Source organism: Crotalus tigris, unplaced genomic scaffold, assembly GCF_016545835.1.
Source record: "Crotalus tigris isolate CLP2741 ecotype Arizona unplaced genomic scaffold, ASM1654583v1 scf7180000017765.3138416, whole genome shotgun sequence".
Taxonomy (NCBI): Eukaryota; Metazoa; Chordata; class Lepidosauria; order Squamata; family Viperidae; genus Crotalus; species Crotalus tigris.
The window spans coordinates 1,674,396-1,697,202 of record NW_024096620.1 but is presented as its reverse complement, the minus strand read 5'-3'; the positions used below and the strand labels follow the sequence as shown (position 1 = coordinate 1,697,202).

The window sequence follows — 22,807 nt, the reverse complement described above, 5'->3', positions numbered from 1 at the left end:
GAAATATGCTTTACAGCCATAGTTACTAAACTGTGCTCACAGTGAACTTAGATGATCACCATGGGATATTTTAAATTTTTGAGGGAAAGACAATGACACTTTGATATCTGCCAGAGAACATACAAACTGGGGCTCTGTGAAAAAAAATACTAAGACATTAAGGCTGCCATGAAGTGAGAAAGTTTGGAAAGCTCGGGTTTACATCTATACAGTTTTAGAATTGCACATTGTGCTATGTCAAAATCTAAGAAATTGCATTATGACTTAGTATGAAATATGAGCCTCATCAACAATACCACTTTTAGGTAAAAGATACCTGTCTCTCTCTTTCTCTCTCTCTGTTTTATCTATTTAAAACATTTCTGATTGGTGCTAATTGGTATGCTGATGTTATAATGCAATATATGACCTCTTACCTGTTTGCACACCTAAAATTATCTGGCTTTTTGTATATGTTCTGTGGGGAATATGGGATAGAATTCACTTAGTCTTGTTTCAAACGTAATAGAAATAATTAAAAAGAGATAGCAGGGCATTGTTTGTTTTAGAATGACCTAAATTAACATAATGTGGTAAGGAACATTTAGATATAATTTGGGTATTAAACAAAGAAGAAGGATGAAAATGTTTATGGACATCATAAGAAAGTATTTGGTTTCTTCTTTGGTATTATAGTGGGATCACTCTCTAATAAATATTCAATCTTCACTCAGTTTTACAATCTGAAGCTTATCATCATGCCTTGGTAACCACATTTTGGAACATATTATCTACAATAAATGTATTCTCTAATTCTCTAAAACCTTTATAAATTTCCTAATACATCAACCTGATCCATGTATTTTAAATTGAATTCTAATACTTTCAAAAAATTGAGCATGATGAGTTTCCAGTAATTAGAAAGGTCCAATGTTATAAAACTGTCTCCAAGAACTTTTCTTTTTGTAACTTCTGTTTATGATCAATTGAGTAAAGTATGCATTTTAATCAGTTAAGAATATTTTAACCTAGCTAAGTCTTAGCACATATCTGACCATCATTTATCTTGAAAAAACAGAGTTATACTGGGATAGGAAGTGATCACAAAATCTGAGACAGAAAATTAAAAAAAAAAAAAATCCCAGAAGAAAGCACAACAAACTACTTCCATCTTACTGCCAATAAAACTACATGATGTATTCATTTAGCCATCAAGAGTCAAGTTCAACTTCATATTTTAAGAACCTTTTAGAATTTGTTTGGTTTTGAAACTGAAATTGAAGATGGCTTCTGTATTGAAAGAGCACTTAAGACTACTTTTTTGTTAAGGCTGTTACACTGCTTTTCCAAGCTTGCTTGGGTCATAAGCATCAATCAAAAATATTTCCTGAAATCTGAATGTGAAGTTTATTTTATTTTGTGATCTTAACTATTTTCTTCTTCATAACAATAAATATGCAGGATATAGGATGTCTTTGATATAGAAGCCGTATTCTAAGATTATGTAGTGCTATATTAATGAATTCAATTTTTTTTCCTTTAAAAGCAGCAAACCATCCAGTCTTACCAATTTTACTATAGGTTTCATAGGAAGATCTCATTTCTTTGCTGAAGAGTAAGATTCATCTGGAAATATTTAAATGCTTGTATGTTTAATGCTGCCAATATTCTTTTGGAAGCTCCTCCTAGAGAATTGACAGAGGAAGAAAAGCAACAGATTCTACATTCAGAAGAATTCCTTATATTTTTTGACCGGACAATACGTGTGATTGAGCGAGCTCTAGCAGAAGATTCGGACATTTTCTTTGATTACAGTGGCCGGGATATAGAGGAAAAAGATAGGTCAGTGCTTTCTTTCCCCCAAGCCCCCCCCCCTTTTTTAAAAAAAATCCAATCAGTAAATAAAATGGGCATTTCTGACTTACAGAGAGCAACACCTCATTGTTCAATACATCTATGGCGATAATCTGAGTTCAGTGATGTAATAAAATATATTTACTCTTTTATTAATTAATGAATGAATTAATCCTCTTCATTAATTCTAGATGCTTTCAAGGTTCTCAATTGTCTTTATCCTGCATAATCTTATTGTGACATATTGAAGAAATGAATATATCAGCTTTTATCTAGATTGGTGTTTTTCAGACATAACAACTTTAAGATGCTGGTTGGGGAATTCTGAGAGTTGAAGTCCACATATATTAAAGTTGCTAAGTTTGAAAAATACTGATTTAGATCAACAATATCTTCTAGACTTTAAATTAAAAGGCACACAACATTTTTAGAGTAAATATCCCTTTGCTCTTTGAATGATTCTACAGGCTATATTCTAGAAAGTGTGTGTGTGTGTGTGTGTGTGTGTGTGTGTGTGTGTGTGTGTTTATATGTATGTGTACACATAGAAAACTGCTAAACAGAATGTTACATATATTTCTGCATGCTGTGAGTGTTTTTTATTCATTATTCAAAATATTATAATTCAGAACAAATTAACAAACAAATCAACTAACACAATCTTCCCAAAGTGGAATTAGGTTCTAGACTACAAGTCCCAAAATCTTCCAGTCATTATTGTCATTGAAACCAGTACTTCAAAACATAACAGAAAAGCAGAATAACAGAGTGGAAAGGGATCTTGGAGGTCTTCTATTCCAGAGGTCCCCAACCTTTTGGGCACTAGAGACCGGTACCATGGAGAAAGGTTTTTCCATGGACCAGAAAGTGCATAGTTTTGTGTGCTGCCTGCATCCCACAGATGGAGCTTTGCTTGTTTGTGTGGCCCAGTCGCTGGCATGCTGTGGCCAGGTACCGGTCCACGGATAGGGGTTGGGGACCCCTGATGTAAACTATATGCAAAGCAAATCATGGGTCAACCTTTCTTTTCTCAGATTCTTCATATGAGACGGATCTGAGAAAAGAAAAAAATCTGAGAAATATGCAGAAGTATAAAATAGATGGTTCCTGGCTCAACAGTAGTAATTGCGAGAGAGAACATGGAGTCCTATGGACAATTACTTAAGTATGTGTGCTGAATCCAAAAGGCTAACAGAGTCTTATGCTGCATTAATAGAGGGATAGAATCAAGATCACGTCAAATGGTAATACCACTTTATAATGCCTTGGTAAGACCAAACTTGGAATGCATATTGCATCCAGTTTTGGTCACCTCACCATAAAAAACATGTTGAGACTCTAGAACAGGAGTCCTCAAACTTTCTAAACAGGGGGCCAGTTCATTGTCCCTCAAACTGTTGGGGGGCTGAACTATAGTTTGAAAAAAAATAATGATTACAGAACAATGTAAAATCAAGTATAAAATGAAAAAATGAAACAAGAAAAATGAATTGGTTAATTATTTGAATGAGTTTTTAAGTGAAGAAAATATACATTTCCAGTGAATCCACACATGTTTTGTTTGGAAATGTAACTGCTAGTTTTTCCGCAAATAGTTTTTGAGTTGTGGGAAGACGGCAGAAGTTTTCCTCCCTCACTTGTTTAATGAGTATGTCCAATTTTACTTCAAATGCTTTCACATGTGAATGCATATCACAGATGAGCTTCCCCTTTCCTTGAAGTTGCACACTGAAACTATTGAGTAGCTATGTTACATCTGTCAGAAAGGCAAGGTGCTATTTCCATTCAGCATTTCTTGCAGATGTCTCATGACCCAAACTAGGGTAACATCAGCAATGCCAGAAGAGAAGGAGTTTGTGGAATGGAGGAGGAGAATAGGAGAAGAAAGGGTGGCTATGAAGTCCTTGGTGCTCTCTGAGATGGGTGGCTTTCTTGCAGACATCTCATGACCCAAACTAGGTAACATCATCAGTTCACTTATTATCCCACTTTGGGTCCTGAAACATTTGCAAGAAAACTACTATCCTCAGAGACCCCCCCCCAAGGACCCTTCATTTTAACCCCGAGTCAGAAATATTCTCCTTGATTGGCATTCCAGACCTTTCATTGCCTCAGCTCCACACAACCCCTCGCAACCTTGAAATAATCTTCCAGGAGCAAATTCTCTTTTTTTCTCACCCCAGCTGCCCCTCACAAATACCTTGCCCTTCACCCGCTCCCCTCAGACCCATAACCTGCACCCCACTCCAGCAGCCCCACTCTGACCCTCATGGGGTCAATCCCACTCAGAGCCGTCACCCTCACTGCCGCTGGTGGGGCTGGGTCCATCGGCGATGGTGGGAATGATGTTGAGGGCCGGCGGCACCAGTTTCCTCTTTCCCGGCATGGCAGTTATAGCAGCAGTGGTGGAAGCTGGAGCTTGCGTTCTGTAGCGCCTAGCGAGGGACCTTCCTCAGAAGCAACAGCAGCAGTGGAGTCATCATCACCCGGCTTGGTTGCCCTAAGCAAGGCCAAGGCTGCAAGCAAGGCCTAAATCTCTCAGCCCAGCTCTGAGATAAAAATGCGAAGAGGCAAGAGGAGGAAAGGAAGGGGGCATGGCCAAAGCACAAGTGCACATTTGGGCATGCAAGGGAGAAACTGGGGGAAAAATTTCCTCCCACCAACTTGCCATCCTGCCATTGGCTGGGGCTCTCGCCATCATCGACCCACCCTCTCCTCACAATTGGACAGCTTACTTGGGAGGTTGAAGCAGGCTGGATAAAAAGACAAGGCAGGGTGCATGTGGCCTGCAGGCCATAGTTTGAGGACAGAGTACAGAGAAGAGCAACAAAGATGATTAGGGGATTGATGGCGAAAACATATGAAGAATGGTTGCAGGAATTGGGTATGTCTAGTTTAATGAAAAAAAAAAGGACTGGAGATGGCACCTGTAGGCAAGACAAGAAGCAATGGATGTAAATTAATCAAGGAAAGGAGCAACCTAGAACTAAGGAGAAATTTCCTTACAGTTAGAACAATTAATCAGTGGAACAGCTTGTCTCCAGAAGTTGTGGGTGCTCCAACACTGGAGGCTTTAAAAAAGAGATTGGACAATCATTTACCTGAAATGGTTTAGGATTTTCTGCTTGAGCAGGGGGTGGAATAGAACAGGGATCCCCAACTCCCGGTCCATTGACTGGCACCGGGCCATGGCATGCCAGAAACCAGTCTGTGCAAAAAAGCAAAGCCTCATCCACAGGATGCAGGCAGTATATGAAACCATGCTCCCTCCAGTCCTGGCAAAACCTCTCTCCATGAAACCGGTCCCTGGTGCCCAAAAGGTTGGGGACCTGTGGTTTACATAATATGTAGAACTTCTGAATCTACATGGAAATACTCAGCATTTGTTCAAAATATCCCCTAGAAAGCAAATAAGTGTCCTTCAGATGTTTGGGAATACTAGTTTCAATTACAACGCGGACTGCAAGATTTTGGGAGTCATAGTCCAAAATCCAATTCCATTTTGGGATAGATACTATTAGCTGGTTTGCTTGTTAATTTGTTCCAAATCATAATACAGTATATTATTGAATAATTAATAAGCAACACTCACAGCATGCACAAATATATGTGACATCCTCTATAGCAGTTTTCCACATGAAGTTCATGTGTTAGTTAATATAATGTGAAACCCAGCATCACAACTAAGCCAATTTGAACTTATGCTATACTCTGGAAACTATTTTTTATGTGGACCAATGAAGACTATATGAAATGTAGGAAATTAAAGTTAAATTAAGAAAGAAAACTATATAGATTTTCCTCCCAGTTCAATATTGTTTGTGATTTTCTACAGCTTGAGTAAATTAAGGAATTTAGACAAATATAGAACCATCCCTTTTCACTCATCGTAATTGTTTAGATATAACATATTTATACTTAGACCATTTCTTTCCTTTGGTTAAAATTATGGACAGTACAGACAGAGAGAGCATCAGGTAAAGAAAGATAAAAAAATGAAATAACTAAGGGAATCTAGTAGAAAAGAGAAACAATCAGAATTAATAATTGACAAAACAGTTTATTATTTTAAAGTGTCAGCCCTAATCTTAAGTAGTGACACAATCCTTGTTCAAATCCATGTAGTGATGTCCAAGCTGGAGCCAACCTTTCCTTCAGCCGACAGTTTTATGATGAGCATTGGTCTAAGCATCGTGTTGTCACTTGTATGGATTGGTCCCTTCAGGTAAGATTTGAAACTTGTTCTTTTTAATATTTTATGTTTTATTGTTTTTAAAATGATTTTATATGTTTATATGCTTGTTTTAAATCTTTGATTGGCTGAAAAATTGACAGCTATATACATGTTTTAAATAAGGAAAAGAAACAGACTTTTAATTTTGTGGTCATTTAACTATCTTTTCTTTCTTGTAATCATCCATGGGTGTTGGAACCCATATGTAACTTAAACTAGGTGTTAAACTTGGCAGTTACTGTTAAAACACACTAGGAATAAGACTGTCTAAAAGATAATAAAATAAATAAGCACACTATAATGCTAATAATTCCATGTACTTCAATTTAAGTTTTTTTTTTTAAATTGAAAATTTTTATTTTTTAAAACATACAATCATTTATAAAAATACAATAAAATTTTAAAATAGAGAAAACCCCCCTTACCCTCCCTCCCACCCCCACCCCTCCCTTCACTTCCCAGAGCAGAATACAGGGTTAAAAAAAAAAGAAAATTATAATAATTAAGAAAAAAGAAAAAAAAAGAAAGAAAAAAAATATCATAATTAACCTTTAACTCCATAACCTATAAAACAATTCTCTATAATATTTGATATTCATTCATAAAATAAATAAAACTTTTTAATTCCATACTTTTTCTGAATATAATCTATCCACCTTCCCCATACAGTAATATATCTTTCTTGTGTATGATCCTTTAAATAAGCAGAAATTTTTGTCATTTCTGCAAAACTAGATACTTTAAATATCCATTCTTCTAAAGTAGGCAAAGAATCTTTCTTCCAATATAAACCTACTAGTAACCTTGCTACAGTTAATAAATTCAATATCAAAGTAGTTTCTTTTTCATTTAAGTCAACAAAAATACCAAGTAAAAATAGTTGAGGAGTAAACTTTATCTTTTTTCTAAAAATCTTTTGAATGTTCCACCAAATCATAATCCAAAAAGTCTTTACTTTTTTACAATTCCACCAAATATGAAAGTATGTCGCACCATTATTGCCACATCTCCAACATTTGGGCTATATGTTGGAATACATACAAGATAATTTTTTAGGATCTAAGTGCCATCTATAAAACATTTTATAAAAATTTTCTCTCAAATTTTGAGCTTGTGTAAATTTAACATTTCTTATCCAAATTGTCTCCCATAAATCCAATGAGATCGGCTCCTGTATATTCTGAGCCCATTTAATCATACAGTCTTTAACCAATTCTGTTTCCGAATCTAACTCTAATAAAACATTATATATTCTTTTTATATGAGCCGGACCTTGGTTTTTAATCTGAATAACCAATTGTCTGTCTTCTAGTCTTATTCCCTCTTTCTTGTCTACAGTCCATCTGTCCATTATTTGTAAATATTGAAACCATGACTGTAGAATATTTTGCTGCCTTAATACATCTAGGGATTTCAAATGCCAATTCGAACCAGAACAAATTAACAATTCTTTGTATGAGATTTTATCAAAATTTGTCCCCTTAGAGGTTCCCTCAATTGCATGTCTGGGAATCCCCCAGATAGGTATTTTATAATTTAATCTATAATAATACTTCTTCCAAACACGAAGTAAGGCATTCCTCAAAATATGTGATTTAAAAGTCCGATCAACTTTCTTATTAAAAATTAAATATGCATGCCAACCGTATATTAAATCCCAACCTTCCAAAAAAAGAATATCCATATTTGTTAAATTAAGCCAATCACTTAACCAAGTTAGGGCGGCTGCATCATAATATAATTTCAAATTAGGTGCCTTAAGTCCCCCTCTTTCTCGAGCATCCTGTAATATCTTAAATTTAACCCTTGGTTTCTTCCCGGCCCATATAAAATTATTGATACCCTTTTGCCATTCCTCCAAATTTGCCTCTTTTTTAAGAATAGGTATCATCTGAAACAAAAAAAGAAACTTTGGTAGAACATTCATTTTTACAGCTGAAATTCTCCCCAACAATGACAATTGCAATTTTTTCCAATCTCTTAAATCCTTTTGGACTTTTGCCCATAATGGTTCGTAATTGTTCTTATACAATTTTCCATTTGAAGCAGTTAGATATACTCCCAAGTATTTAACCTTTTTTACCATCTGAAAACCTGTGGCTTTAATCAAACTTTCCCTTTCTTTAACTGACATATTCTTAGATAATATCTTAGTCTTATAATTATTAACTTTAAAACCAGAAACATTCCCATACTGTGTTATAAGTTCTAATAAACCATCAATCGCCTGATTCGGCTGTTCCAAAATTAAAACCAAATCATCCGCAAATGCCCACAATTTATACTCATTCTTCCTTATCTTTACACCCTTAATTAACTTCGATTCCCGAATCTGAGTCAATAAAATTTCCAATGTTAAAACAAATAACAATGGGGATAATGGACATCCTTGTCTTGTCCCTTTTTGAATATTAAAATTCTCAGTCAATCCCCCATTTACAACAATTTGTGCAGATTGCTGCTGATATATAGCTTTAAGTGCATGTAAAAAATTATCCCCAAAATTCATTTTCTCTACCAAAGAAAATAAAAATTGCCAGTCCAATTGATCAAAAGCTTTTTCAGCATCCAAAAAGATAAAAGTCATAGGAATCTGATTATTCTTATCCAAGTACTCAATTAAGTTGATAATTTGTCTGACATTATGTTTCATATATCTCCCTGTTATAAATCCTACTTGGTCACTATGAATCAAATCTTTCATGACCTGCATTAATCTATTTGCCAAAATTTTTGTAAAAATCTTATAATCAACATTCAATAATGAAATTGGCCTATAATTCTTAGGCTCTGTAAGATCCTGATCTTCCTTCGGAATCAGTGATATAAAGGCTCTTTTCCAAGAAGGAGGAACTTGCATACCCAACAAAATACTATTAAAGAGTTCTTTTAACGGCTCTATCATTTCTTCAGATAAGATCTTATAATACCTAGAAGTCAGTCCATCTGTTCCAGGAGACTTTCCAACCTTTAACTGCTTAATAGCTAAACCAATTTCCTCCACAGTAATTAAACTATTCATCCCATTTTGTTGTTCCTCTGAAAGTCTAGGAAAATGTACTGATTGTAAATATTTATCTATATCCAAACCCCTTATATTATCACTTGAATATAATTTTGTGTAAAAGTCCAAAAAGCTTTTTCTAATCAAATCTTGCTGAAAAACCTCAGTACCTTTATATTTTACTTTCTCTATAATTCTAGCTTTCTGTTTCTTTCGTAATTGATAAGCCAACCACTTCCCAGGCTTATTTGCATTGCAAAAAGTATTATGTCTCATGTACGACAGATTGGTAGCCACCTGATCTGCCATCAACATATTAAATTGTTCCTTAAGCATCTTTATAGATACCTTTAAATTATTATCAGTAGGGTTAAGAACCAACTCTTGTTCTTTTGATTTGATCTCTTCTTCTATTTCTCTACGTCTTTGTGACCCTTTTTCCCTAAAAAACTTTATTCAATTGAATCAAAATTCCCCTCATATATGCTTTACTAGCGTCCCACACCATAGACATTGATGTTCCCTTATTCATATTTATAGTAAAAAAGTCCTTTAAATGTTCTTTATACTCAGTTGGATTATAAATCGGTAATTTTGATGGGTGACTGGAATGGGGTTTTAGACCCAACTATAGACAAAAGAAGTTCCTTTAAAACTTTTATTCAAACTAAACTACCTATGACTTTCTTTGATTTGAAGGAAGAACTGGAGCTTATTGATATTTGGTGAGAAAGGAACACAAGTGATAGAGACTTTACTTTTTATTCTGATAGACACCAGTCATTTTCAAGGATTGATTTTTTTTTATTACTAGTGACTTCCTCCCTAGAGTGAGGAAGGTGAAAATTTTTCCCAGAACATTGTCAGATCATAGTCCTGTGTGGATGGAGTTATATTCGGAAGACGGGAATAGAAGATCCTGGAGATTGAATGAGAACTTATTTAATTGGGAGGAGTTTGTACAAAAGTGTTCAATTTAAATTTTTGAAGAACAGGCACGAAGATTGTAATATTATGTGGCAAGCTGCTGTTGAGAAAAACTTGTGATACTGGTTGTTCAAAGAAAATAGGATTTAAATGCCACCAAGTCATACATGTTCATGCAGCTACAACCACATTAAGATGGTCATTTGTAAGAAGGCATTTTGCCTTGAAAAAGGATGTAAAACTTAACTGTTGAATATATGTTTTACATGCAGAACATCTCAGTATCCTCAATGGGATAGACAGCAAGCAATGAAAGAAGTTTGTGGGAGAGTCACTTTTCACTGAAATATTTGGTTACATTGACTGCAGTGAAGCATCCCATGACAAATTTTGTCCTATTGGGACATACCAAATATAGGTAATATGGGGTTATTTTATGGGATTCAAATCCTCTGCTGGGAATTAAAATTTGTGCTTTATGTGTTTTATAATAAGTTTATTCAAAGTTTAATTACAATAGTAAAAGATAACACAACTAAAAAGAAAAATAGAAAGAAAAAATAAAAAGTGCAAGAAAATAAATAAAAGGATAAAAAGAGAAAGAGAAAAAAAAATCCCTAAGAAAGTGACTCCCCACCTTCATCATGACAAATATAAACAGTTTCATTAGCTCTTCACTTCTAATTAGCAGATATAAAATTCTTCATATCATAGTTCAATTTTTAAATATTAGGAAATCCTAATATCTTTCCTAATCCAAGTGTGGCAATCCAACAAACCAGTTAACAAATATGAAATTCATCTTTCCAAATCTCTACTCTTAACTGTAAACAAATCCAATACATAATGTATTTTCTAAGCCAGATGTCAGCTAGTCCAAAAAGAACCATCCAAAATAACAACATATTCCGTGTTAATCCTGATTAAACAAGCCAACAGGGTTCCTTTCTTTTACAGAAAACTATCTTGTCCTTTAATCCATTCAAATGGTTAATATGCTTATATCAAGTGTCTTCAAAACGTTAACAAACCTCTTCTGTAAATCCAGAAGGAAGAAATTCTTCCAATTACTATCTCAGATTGGCATTTTTATTTTCTTCTTATTTTTTAAAGTCTCATCTGATTATTTTTGTATATCTGGTGACAAATATCTGTTTACTTTGTTCTCTACAATCATGTCATGTTATGGTTCCAAATCTTTTTCTTTTCTTCATTTTCTTCTGAGACTATACCATTCATAAGAACACACAAAACAACTGACTGTTGATTCAAGGTCCTGGTGACATTCCTCAAAAATATCAATTGAGTTATAAGTTGCTTTCTTATAAGTTGTTGTTCAAATAACACGCCTTTTTGGATTGTTGTGATGCTAATATAAAGAAACAAATATGACATGTCAACTCTCTATATTAAGATAACAAACAGCCTTGCTATATTTTGAATCAGTTATTTTGGGTCTAGGAAATGCAAACCTGCATCTAGCTTGAGAGAAGTAATGCAGATATTGAAGCTCATTTTTATTTATAGCATGTAACTTCATCTTTATTGCCAGAGTGGTTTTTGCATTCATGTGTTTTAATTAAATCCATTTTGCAATAGATATGGCTAAGTATGTGGGTGGCCTATAGGCTTATGTGGATTTCACAGAAATAGGAAACAACCCTGAAGAAAAACTTATCTTGGACTATTCAAGGGGAGGGGGAATTACATGGAATTCTTATCTGATAGTTTTTTAACAAGCAGCATTTATAGTATTCCCGCAACAGCAAGATAAGCCCAACTTGGAAGGCAACTGCCAAAATATAATTGTTCATTCCCTCAGGCAGGAAAGTATACAGGGTATTTTTGTCTCCTGTGTCTTTGTTCTGGGTGGCCTTGTTTCACCTTTTCTTCCAGATCTTATCTCTCTTAGATGTTCACCTCAGCTACTCTCACTGCCGCCATTTCTGATCCCTAGGTTTCATGCTTCAGATTTATAGTTAAATAGGCAGATGTACTCAGAATAAACTCTAATGTGTTCCAGTCTTTCATTTTCTGGTAGTTTGAGAAAGATGTTGCAACTTCCAGAATATTATAATTAAGCTGACTGGGAACTGTAATCCTATCATAATTAAAAAGTGCCAATTTGAGGATAGTTATATGGCCTCATACATTATAGTGCTTACAATGCTTGAGTAGCTCAATGAAAGCCACACAATGGAATCTTCTGTTAACCAAGATTATATAATGTCAGTAAGCACTTATGTTATTGATCATCAGAAATAAATGTAGAAATATCAAAAAATATCTTCATATGTAAAGCCAGTCTTTCACCCTAAATAGTCACTTCAGGGAAAAACCTGTCTTTTGATTTTCATTAATTTCCCTGATGTAGTTTCATTCCAAACTGCCTCTGATTATTGATACACTATTTATTTTGGATTGCAAGGCCCATCTGATGAGGCCCTATTGAAATATTTTGCTTTGACCAATGAACAGTGCACTTCCTCCCCAACTCAAGGTTCAAATCCAAAGCCACTCAACCAGTTATAATACTTGACATATAAAATATTGAAAATATGACTCTGCAGAAAATATAAGACCAACCAATTGCACAATGGAAAAAAATCATTTTTTTAATGTGCCCAAAATGTTATTCTTGAAGTGGCCATTTTATTCTGTTGCTGACAGTTATCAAATGAAGCTTTGTTGAAAGCTGTCCAATATTTGACCTAAATCATATATATGACCAACTCAGATATAGATGTAGATGCAGAGTTGTACTGCAAATAAAGGATATATCACTATTTTATCATTACGGTATAATATATTAGTGCTTATAATATATACTACTAAATGTTCTGGGTATGTTCTGGGTATTATAACCAAGTGAAATGTGTAGTGATAGTTATGATTATTCACATTGTGAAAACAGGAAACAATGAGAAATATATTTAATAACTACAGATATAAATAAAGCAATATGATTCCTATGATTAATAAGGCGGAAGACAAGCAAACATTAAACAAGTAAAAGGAAATGGATAAGTGACTGAATCTTCACATACAAAGTTTGTTTTATTGTGCTTCTGTCAAAGGCACAAGTCTATTGGAGAAAAGCTGGTAATTCCTTTATAAAATTAGAAATTATTTATTTATGAAATTTATTTGCTGCATGTCTTGTATTTAATGGCTTAGCATGGCTTACAATGGTTAGTATAACTTCTAATAGTATAATTCCAACAGTCTATTAATATTTTGTCAAGAATAGATAGCAAGCACAGCCTAAAATTTAAGGGCAAATGTAGATGTTGTAATCCAATGGGGTGATGACCATTAATTTAAATAGCTTTTTAAAAAGCTAGATAGAGGATCAAGCTATCATTCTATGGATATTATGCTTGATGACTCCATATTATTTCCTGTATCACAGACAGCATACTCTTAGTATCAGCTACTAGGAAGTGAGAATGGATGTTGATTCTTTCATGCAGACTTCTCAAGAATACATAGCTGGATGCTCTGTGACATACAGTAGAAGCCAAATTTGATATCTTTTTTTTTCTTTTTTTTTAAACAAGTTTTATTAATTTTCCAATTTTACAAAGCTCCAGGTATTAAGGAAGCAACATGGTGATTGGGTAATCCATAACAAGCTCTTTCATATATGTCAGGTTACATCATCAAAAATTCCCTCTCTGTTTCCCTTGGTTATTATATCACATTCAAATTAATACATTGCTAGTTATAACTCAATCAGTTAAAACATTTATCAATATCTTTTGACTTATACGCCTCCATGTCCTGTTTTTAACTTTTATCTAATTTCAGTTACATATTCCAGTTAGCTTAGTGTCCATAGTATTTAGGTTTCGGATAACCCATGGTTCCCTTAGCTCATTACAAAATAGTTATCATATCTAAGATACACTTATTATTTAGTCAAATAAATTCTTACTTTATTTCACAGTCGTATTCTATTTCTCATCCTAATATCATCACTTACTTATAAAACAACTTTTATCATCTCAATCCATCATCTATATTATAATTCAAAACTATTATTCTATAACTAGTTTTTAGTTCCCTTATAAGTCTAAATCCTAAGTATTAAACCAGTTAATGTCTTTTAAAATCTCCTTAGCCCATTAAATAAGGTTTTAGGCTCCTCCATTAAAGGTTACGTAAAGAAATCCCATTTTTTAAGTCTCACTCTGGCTTTTCTTTTTTGCTAAACAGGCTTCCATAACAGAGCCTTTAAATCCTCAGGTGAATCTCCCTTCATTCCTTCACATGTCATTTGAATCAAGGGGGGGCATCCAGTTATCAATTTTTCAAGGAAGCAAGTCCCTTCATAGTCATTAGGTTGTTGGCCTAATAATTTGAATCTCCATGTTTGGCTTAGTATATTTATCATCAGTTCAGACTGGTGTTCTTCTTCTTCCAGTTTCAGCTGATTTAAATAAAAAGTCATGTTCAGTGTTGTGGTTGTTGTTTGGTTGTTTCGGTTATCTAAATTCTCAATGTGCTGTGTAAGCAGATCTTCAGCTCCTTCCATCTTAGTGTAACTTTGTTCAGTTTCTGTTGCTGTTAGAATTGCAGATTTTTTAGTTGAAATCAAGGTTTGGTCATCAGGGTTCTGAGTAGGTTGTAGCTGGTATTCGTTAAAGTCCACTTTAGTGTCAATTCTTTCTTCTTGTGTTGCCTTTTGAGTTGTAAATTCATCAGTTGAGATCTGGGATGGATTTTGTAGCTTTAAGGTGGCACCTTTATCTTTCAGTCTGGAATTCATTACCTCAGTAGCCTCTAGGATTTTTTTCAAGTATAAGTTTGTAGTTAAGTTGTGGGTAGTATTCCTCCATTTCTGTGGTGTTCAGAGATAGTCCTTTAGTGGAGGCTATTTTAATAAAAGTCAATAAATGTCCACCTCCACTATAAAGATTGTTTCCATCACCCAACTGTTTCAAGTTCTTATCTTTTTTGATAGTGTCAAGGACAAATCTTAGTCTGGCAGGACTCCCAGTCAGAAAAAAAATTCACTTGCTCTACCAGATTTCGCCACAAGATGTTCCCAGTAACATGTAAAATCTTTTCCCAAACTCAAGTTAGGCTTTTATCCAGTTTAAAAAAGAAAAAGAAATATTCTTTTTTTTCCAGCTTAACAGATAAGTAAGATAATAAGTCTCTGTAGGAATAGAAACCTTTTGGAACCCCAGGTATCCAAAAATTACAAGTCCAATTATTTAGTCATTTAGTTTAGTTGTTCTTTTTTTTTCCTGTTTTCCATAGCTTTGTATTTCCAGAGTAGGCAGAAGCCACCAAGTTAAAAAGGGGGAAAAAAGGATTTCCAAAGGCTTTTTACAGGAAAGTAGTTGAGAAGCAGGAAAGGTAACGTAAGGTCTCACCCAATTCCTCTGCATTGCTTTCATTTTGCTTGGTAGTAATTTTGGCTTTTGGCTGGAATGGCTTAGTGATCGGCCATGTTGATGGTCCAAAGGAGCTGCCTTGGATCAAAGAGCTGCTGCCCTTCCGCGATCTATCGAGGGTCCTCCTCAGTAGTGGTTGCCCTTCCAGGGTGACTATCGACCCTTTCCAGGGTCTTCCGACGGAGGGAAACCAGATAGTGGAGAGAGCGCTCTCTTCGCATGTCCGCTGGCGCCGCGATCCGGAACTGGAAGTTTCAATAATTGTGTGTTTCAATAATTTCAAGTATAAACCATGATTTTTCTTTATTTTTTTATTTTTGCACCAAGTAGGATAAACATACACACACAAACATATAATGGCTGAGTGCACTTCACAAAATGCACCTTTCCTGAGGCATTAAAGTAGCTGTTTGGCTTGGTTGCATTAAAAGATATTTCTTTGAAGGCAGCCGGCCACATAGTTCCATTTGCACAGACTTCACATTTGTTGTAAGCTCCACTGAAGTAGAGCATCTGGGCATAAGCATGCATTGGGAAAGCCCATAAAGTAGCCAGTCAACCCTATAAGAAGATTCATCTATTTTGTGCTTTGAGGAAAGGGTATTTGCTTTCTTCTGAATACTTTGCAAAGTTCTAGTATACACATGCACTTAAGTTTAACCACTTACCAATCATTGGCAGTGCCACATATGTCAAGCAGATGTGAATGTGGAATTCCCACCAGGTGAGTGAATTGGCTGATGAAGGCAATATGGCACGAGTTGTCCTTTCATCACTAGTCCACCTAATTTCAGATCTGGTTATGTAGGAAAATTTTCTACTTTATAGAACATTCTATCTATCTTTTGCCAGATTTTTGGATTGACCTATCTGCTTATGTGATTTTACTCAGCATACATCATTTTGTCCATTACGGTGTATCCAAATCTAATTGCCTGTTACTTTCTTTACAGTATCCTGAGTTGATGGTTGCTTCATATAACAATAATGAAGATGCTCCACATGAACCTGATGGGGTGGCCTTGGTCTGGAACATGAAATTCAAAAAAACAACTCCTGAGTATGTTTTTCACTGCCAGGTAAGACAGTTTATGTTTATTTCATAAAGGATGGGCTGAGGATTACTATATGCCAATCTGCCCACAATTCGGAAGAGCTTGAAGTTAAAAATAGAAGATAGAGAAAGAAAAAAAGAACTAGGAAGTATGCTAATATTTTCAGAATGCATTCAGTTTTCTAAAACAACAACATAGGCTGATTGGAGACTGTGTGTCATTTTTTGTCTATTTTAAACAATCCCTAAGAGAATTTATTTATAAAAACCTCACACTTATGAAGTAAATGTGGTATACCACTTCCTCCTCCAGCTGGCAACATATGCTTTCCCACCCACATAAATTCCCTTGTGTTTTCTATTTCAAAGCAGCTTGTGCTTCACTTTGCTTGGAATGATATTATAGCTTTTCAATGCATCAGCACAGAGAGGACTTGCAAATATTAGCTTTGCCAATGGCAGGGTAGAATTGAGTTCACCATTGCACTTTCCACCAATTATTATCTGATTTTCCAGTCCAGGCACAGACAGGTGTCTCTTAGATCACTATTAATATCCTAGTGTAAAAATTGAGGCGAGAAATCAAGAAGAATACCTGAAAAAATCAAAGAAGTGTTTTCCTAGCTGTTTTTTTTCAAGATCTTCTTGAGACAAAACATTTGTGGCAATAAAGATAGTCCTTCTATCTTGTTCTGATTTGCGATCGCGATTTTAGTGGACGTGCGGGGCAATCGCTCTCTCTGCCGTCTGGTTTTCTCCCACTGGGGGACCCTGAAAAGGGTCGGAAGTCTCCCTGGAGATCGTAGAAGGGCAGCAGCCCTCCCGTTTGATCGGGAGCAGCTCTTCGAACTGGCAGGAAAAAGATCGGTGATTAACATGGCCTATCATTAATGCCGCTATGAGCCAAGGCCAAAATTACTAACAAGCACTTCGAAAGCACTACGGACGAATTGGGTGAGATCTTACCTTCTTTGTACCACAAGTATTTTCTTGTAAAAACTTCTTGAAATTTCTTCCCCCTGTGAGGAGAGAGGGAAGGGAACATTTTTCTCCCACCCTTTAAAATGGCGGCGTCTGACTACCTAGGGGAAATAAAGCCTTGAAAAGAACAACTAAATAATTGGATTTTCATTTTTTGATATTTGGGGACCCAAAAAGTTCCTGTTCTCACGGGGACTTGCTGCTTTATCTACTCGTAAAAAAGAGGAAAAAGAACTTAAACTGGATAAAAACCTAGCCTGGGATTTGAAAAAGACTTTAAATGATATTGAGAACATCTTGTGGCAAAACTTGGTATAGCAAGTGAATATTCTTGACAAAGAGATCTGCTCATAACCCAGATCTGTCCTTGGTATTATCTAAAAGAGATTAAAAGCTGAGAGAACAGTTGGGTGGTGAAATTGGTTTATAGGAACTGTGAAAGTGAACACTTACTGACTCTTGTTTAATAAATAGCCTTCACTAAAGGACTATCTATAATCATGTCAGAAATGGAGGAGGACCAGCAACAAATTTTGGCTAATTATAAACTTATACTTGAAAAAATTCTTGAAGCTACTGAGATAATTAAATCTAGACTGAGAGACAAAGGCGCCAGCTTAAATCTACAAAACGAAACCCTGATTGCAACTAAGAACTTACAATCCAAAAAAACAACAGAAGCGAAAGAAATTAACACCAAGACAGAAGACTTTAAAGATCAACAAGTACAACATACTGAAAATTTAGACAATCAAACCCTGATTGCAACTAAAGAACCTACAACTCAAAAAACAACAGAAGCGGAAGAAAGTAATACCAAGATGGAGGGCATTAAAGATCAACAAGTATTGAAAACTTAGACAATCAAACAACTATAACATTAGACATACCTTCTACTTAAACCAGACAAAATCTGAGGAAGAAGAAGATCAGACTGAATTAAAGACAATTATACTAGAGCAAATATGTGGATCTGAGCCACCAGGGCGACAATTTAATCATTATAAATGGGCCAGTTTTTCTAGAAAATTGATAATTAGATGGTCTCTTTTAATTCAAGTAACATGCACAAGAATGAAGGGAGATTTATCTGATTATCTAAAAGTGTTGGTATGGAAGCCTGGTTAGCATAAAAAGAAAGCTAAGTTAGATTTAAAAAAATGGGGTCTTTTGATTTATTAGAGAAGATCCTAAAATTTCAACTAATCGGCTAAAGGGAGATTTTGAGATGAAGAGTTTGTCAAAAACAGATCATGCCAGACAAATCTTATTGCATTCTTTGACCAAGTGACAAAATTAGTGGACCCGAGGAATGCTGTGGATATAATTTACTTGGACTTCAGTAAGGCATTTGATAAAGTAGATCACAACCTACTACTTGATAAGATAGAAAAATGCGGGTTAGACAGCATCACCACCAGATGGATCCGTAGCTGGCTGACCGGCCATACTCAGCGTGTGGTCCTTAATGGAACCACATCTACATGGAGGGAAGTGTGTAGTGGGGTGCCCCAGGGCTCTGTTCTGGGTCCAATGCTTTTCAACATCTTCATCGATGATTTGGACGAGGGGATAGATGGGGAACTCATCAAATTTGCAGATGACACCAAGCTGGCAGGAATAGCCATCACTCCAGAAGATAGGCTAAGGATACAGGAGGATCTGGACAGCCTTGAACACTGGGCGCTATCTAACAAAATGAAATTCAGTGGTGAAAAAGTAAGGTTCTACATTTAGGCAAGAAAAACCAAATGTACAGGTATAGTATAGGGAGTACCTTGCTCAATAGTAGTAACTGTGAGAGGGATCTTGGAGTCCTAGTGGACAATCATTTAAATATGAACCAGCAGTGTGCTGTAGCTGCCAAAAAAGCCAACACAGTCCTAGGCTACATTAACAGAGGGATAGAATCAAGATGACGCAAAGTATTAATACCATTCTACAATGTCTTGGTAAGGCCACACTTGGAATACTGCATCCAGTTTTGGTCACCATGATGTAAAAAAGATGTTGAGACTCTAGAAAGAGTACAGAGAAGAGCAACAAAGATGATTAGGGGACTGGAAGCTAAAACATATAAGGAAAGGCTGATGGAATTGGGTATATCTAGTTTAATGAAGAGAAGGATAAGGGGGACATGATAGCAATATTCCAATATCTCAGGGGCTACCACAAAGAAGAGGGAATCAAGCTATTTTCCAAAGCGCCTGAAGGCAGGACAAGAAGCAACAGATGGAAATAATCAAGAAAAGAAGCAACCTAGAACTAAGGAGAAACTTCCTGACAATTAGAACAATTAACCAGTGGAACAACCTGCCTCCAGAAGCGGTGAATGCTCCAACACTGGAAGTTTTTAAGAAGAAACTGGACAGCTATTTATCCGAAATGGTATAGGGTTTCCTGCCTGAGCAGGGGGTTGGATTAGATGACCTCCAAGGTCTCTTCTAACTTTATTATTATTAGTGGTATTAGCGGAAATTTGATTATTAGATTTAAATATTAAGGTAAAGGATACTCCATTATTGTGGTGATTTATTAGGATGAGTAATAGAAAATGTTTATGAAATAAAATAAGAATATATTTAAGTAAGTAATATATGTATTTTAGATAGTATAACTTTTATGTAGTGAAATAAAGGAAATTTAATTAAATACTATGGATATTAAAGTTTAAATTGGAATATTGCAATTAAATATTAACATTAGGTAAAACTTGAAAACAGAATATGGATATGTATAAGCAAAAATATACTGATAAATGTTTTAACTGAGTTTGATATAATTAGAAATTTACTAGCTTAAATATGATATAGCAAATGTTAAGGGAAATAGAGAAGGATTTTTTGATGATGTAACCTGAGATATGTACTAAAGATTTTATTATTGTATTATTGACTAACCCAATCACAACGTTGCTTTCCAAATATTCAAATGTAAAACTGGAAATCTAATAAAAAACTTGTTAAAAAAATATAGTCCTTGATTTGCATCCATTCATTTAGTGACTGTTCAAAGTCACGATGTTATTGGAAAAAGTGACTTATGAATGGACCTTGCATTTACATGTCACAACTTCCTCACAGTCATGTGATCAAAAAATGGTGCTTTGCAACAAGCATATATTTACAATGGTTGCAGCACCCCAGCATCATGTGATCATCATTTATGACATTTCCCGCCTCCAAAAACCAAAGTCAATGGTGGAAATATTCATTTAACAACCCTGTGATTCACTTAACTGCAGTGATTCATTTAACATCTATTGCAAATTTGTAAAATTGGGCATTACTCACTTAAAATTGGGCATGACTCACCTTACTTTGCAATGGAAATTCTGGTCCCAATTGTGGTCATAAGTCGAGGACTATCTGTTCTCATAAAATGTAGAAGGTCCTTTATTGATTTAATTGTGTATTAGTTAATTTTGTTGCACAGGAAGTAGCAATCTAATCTTAAGAGTTATTGAGATATTAGGAGATCTGCCATGACTCTAGGCACAACATCTCCTTTTACTAGCTAAATTACAGTTTTGATCTCAAAATTCTAATCAATTATAATTTTACCCTCTCCTCACTTTCTGCAACCAGTAGAAAGTCTTTAGTTTGTCCTCAATCTGAAATAATAAACTTATTTTGGATTGAAAATAATACAAGTTAATGCTGTTTTGGTTAATGAGGTATGAGATTCATATTTCACATGATCAAACTATTTAGCATAGAGATAGGAACTTCAGAATTTTCCCCTACATTTCTATCTCTAATTTATTATGAAAATATTATATTTCAGAAGTAGGAAGGAACAATTTTAAATCTTTCAAATATCATCATTGTCTTTAATAATATGCTCTTCCATAAGGACATTACAAATTTTGTTTCTGTTGATAATTAGATGCTTGATATCCTTTGAATATCTATCATTCAGATCTGAAACTTCAAACTGTCCTCTCTGCTTAGAATAGTTTGCAGGGAAATTATTCATTTTGAGAGAATTTAATCCTTGAAGATTTACAGAACATTTCTGACATCTTCATTACAGAATTTGTTTGCCTTTGCCAATATAACAACAACAACAACAACAACAAGGTCCGCGCTAGATATTGGAGTTCCTGGATATCTGGTGAAAAATGGGTTACAGGACTCAGGACTGTTGGCTGAGCAACCAGGGCCAGCAGCTGCAGAACTACTGGAAGAAAAGGTGTTTACCCGTCGCAGATACACAGTGATGGAAAACAAAGAAATAATGATCTGTTACTACAGATCAAGTCCAACAAGAAGAGGATATCTAAAACGAATGCACCAGTTCTGGAAAGAACAACATCCAGAATCAGAAATAACAGAACAGAGACTAGCAGATCAACGCCGATTTATAACACGAAATAAAGTATTCACAGAAACAGAATTGGACGAACTGCAAAGGTTTACCCAGGGCAAAGAAATCAAAGCTTTACCAGAAGTAATTCAGAATGTAGAGGCAAACCAGGGGGAGTTGGCAGTGAAGGAATCTAGCAGAGATATACAACTGTTCTCATTTGGAAACCAGGCACCTCTACCTCAGGAAGAACAAAACCCTCTAACTAAAGAAATAAAAGAATTGAAACAAAGAATAACTGAGCATCTAGAACAAACCAAAAACAACAGAATAAGGCTGCCTGCATTGAAGCTTGTTCCAAAGAAACAGCTAGCACAAGCATTAAAAGATGCAAATACTGCAATATCAAGTATAAGCACCAATTCACTGCAAGAACTACAGCTGCAGTTATAACTGAATACCTGGGATGCAAAATCAATAAAGAAGAAAAACAAACAAACAGTGCACCACAAAAACGGAAGGTTAGACTAGAAAATAAGATCAGCAAGTTAAGATCACATGCAAGCAAGCTAGAACAGATGAAAGAAAAGAAGCTGAAGAACAAGAAGACCAAAGAATACCTAATCAAGAAATACCACTTAGAAAGAAGGAAGATCAAGGAAGCACTGGAAATAATAAAGCAACAAATAACAGCTGTAGCCAGGAAAATCAGTAGATATGAAGCTCGAATTGCAAACTATAGGCAGAACCTCCAATTTCAATCCAATCAGAAACGTTTCTACCAATCCATCAATGGAGAAACTACAAGGAATCAGTCAGTACCTGACAAGGAAGAAACAGTGCAGTTCTGGAAGCAAATATGGGATAACCAAAAGAAATACAACAAGGATGCGGCTTGATTAAAAGAGGTGGATGCAAATAAAACAGAAGTTGAAATGAAAGAACTAGTAATAATAACAAAAATGGTAGAAAAAAGAGCAAGGAAAATCAAAAATTGGTCAGCACCAGGTGAAGATGAACTGTATGGGTTTTGGCTGAAACATCTAACTGTTATACACCCA

The 22,807-nt window shown here is 35.2% G+C and overlaps 1 protein-coding gene across 9 annotated transcripts in view; it reads left to right on the top strand.

Annotated features, from left to right (window-relative positions):
• Window positions 1-22,807, top strand: part of DYNC1I1 (dynein cytoplasmic 1 intermediate chain 1) — a 252,049-nt gene that overhangs the window by 102,782 nt on the left and 126,460 nt on the right. For all 9 annotated transcript variants that reach the window (XR_005556459.1, XM_039341469.1, XM_039341465.1 and 6 more), the window contains 3 exons: window positions 1,659-1,821; window positions 5,959-6,058; window positions 16,357-16,482. Coding sequence is in view for 8 of the 9 variants with exons in the window: in XM_039341469.1 (XP_039197403.1) it covers window positions 1,659-1,821; window positions 5,959-6,058; window positions 16,357-16,482 (389 nt within the window). In the remaining variant the exon portion in view is untranslated. The remainder of the gene's footprint in view (window positions 1-1,658; window positions 1,822-5,958; window positions 6,059-16,356; window positions 16,483-22,807) is intronic.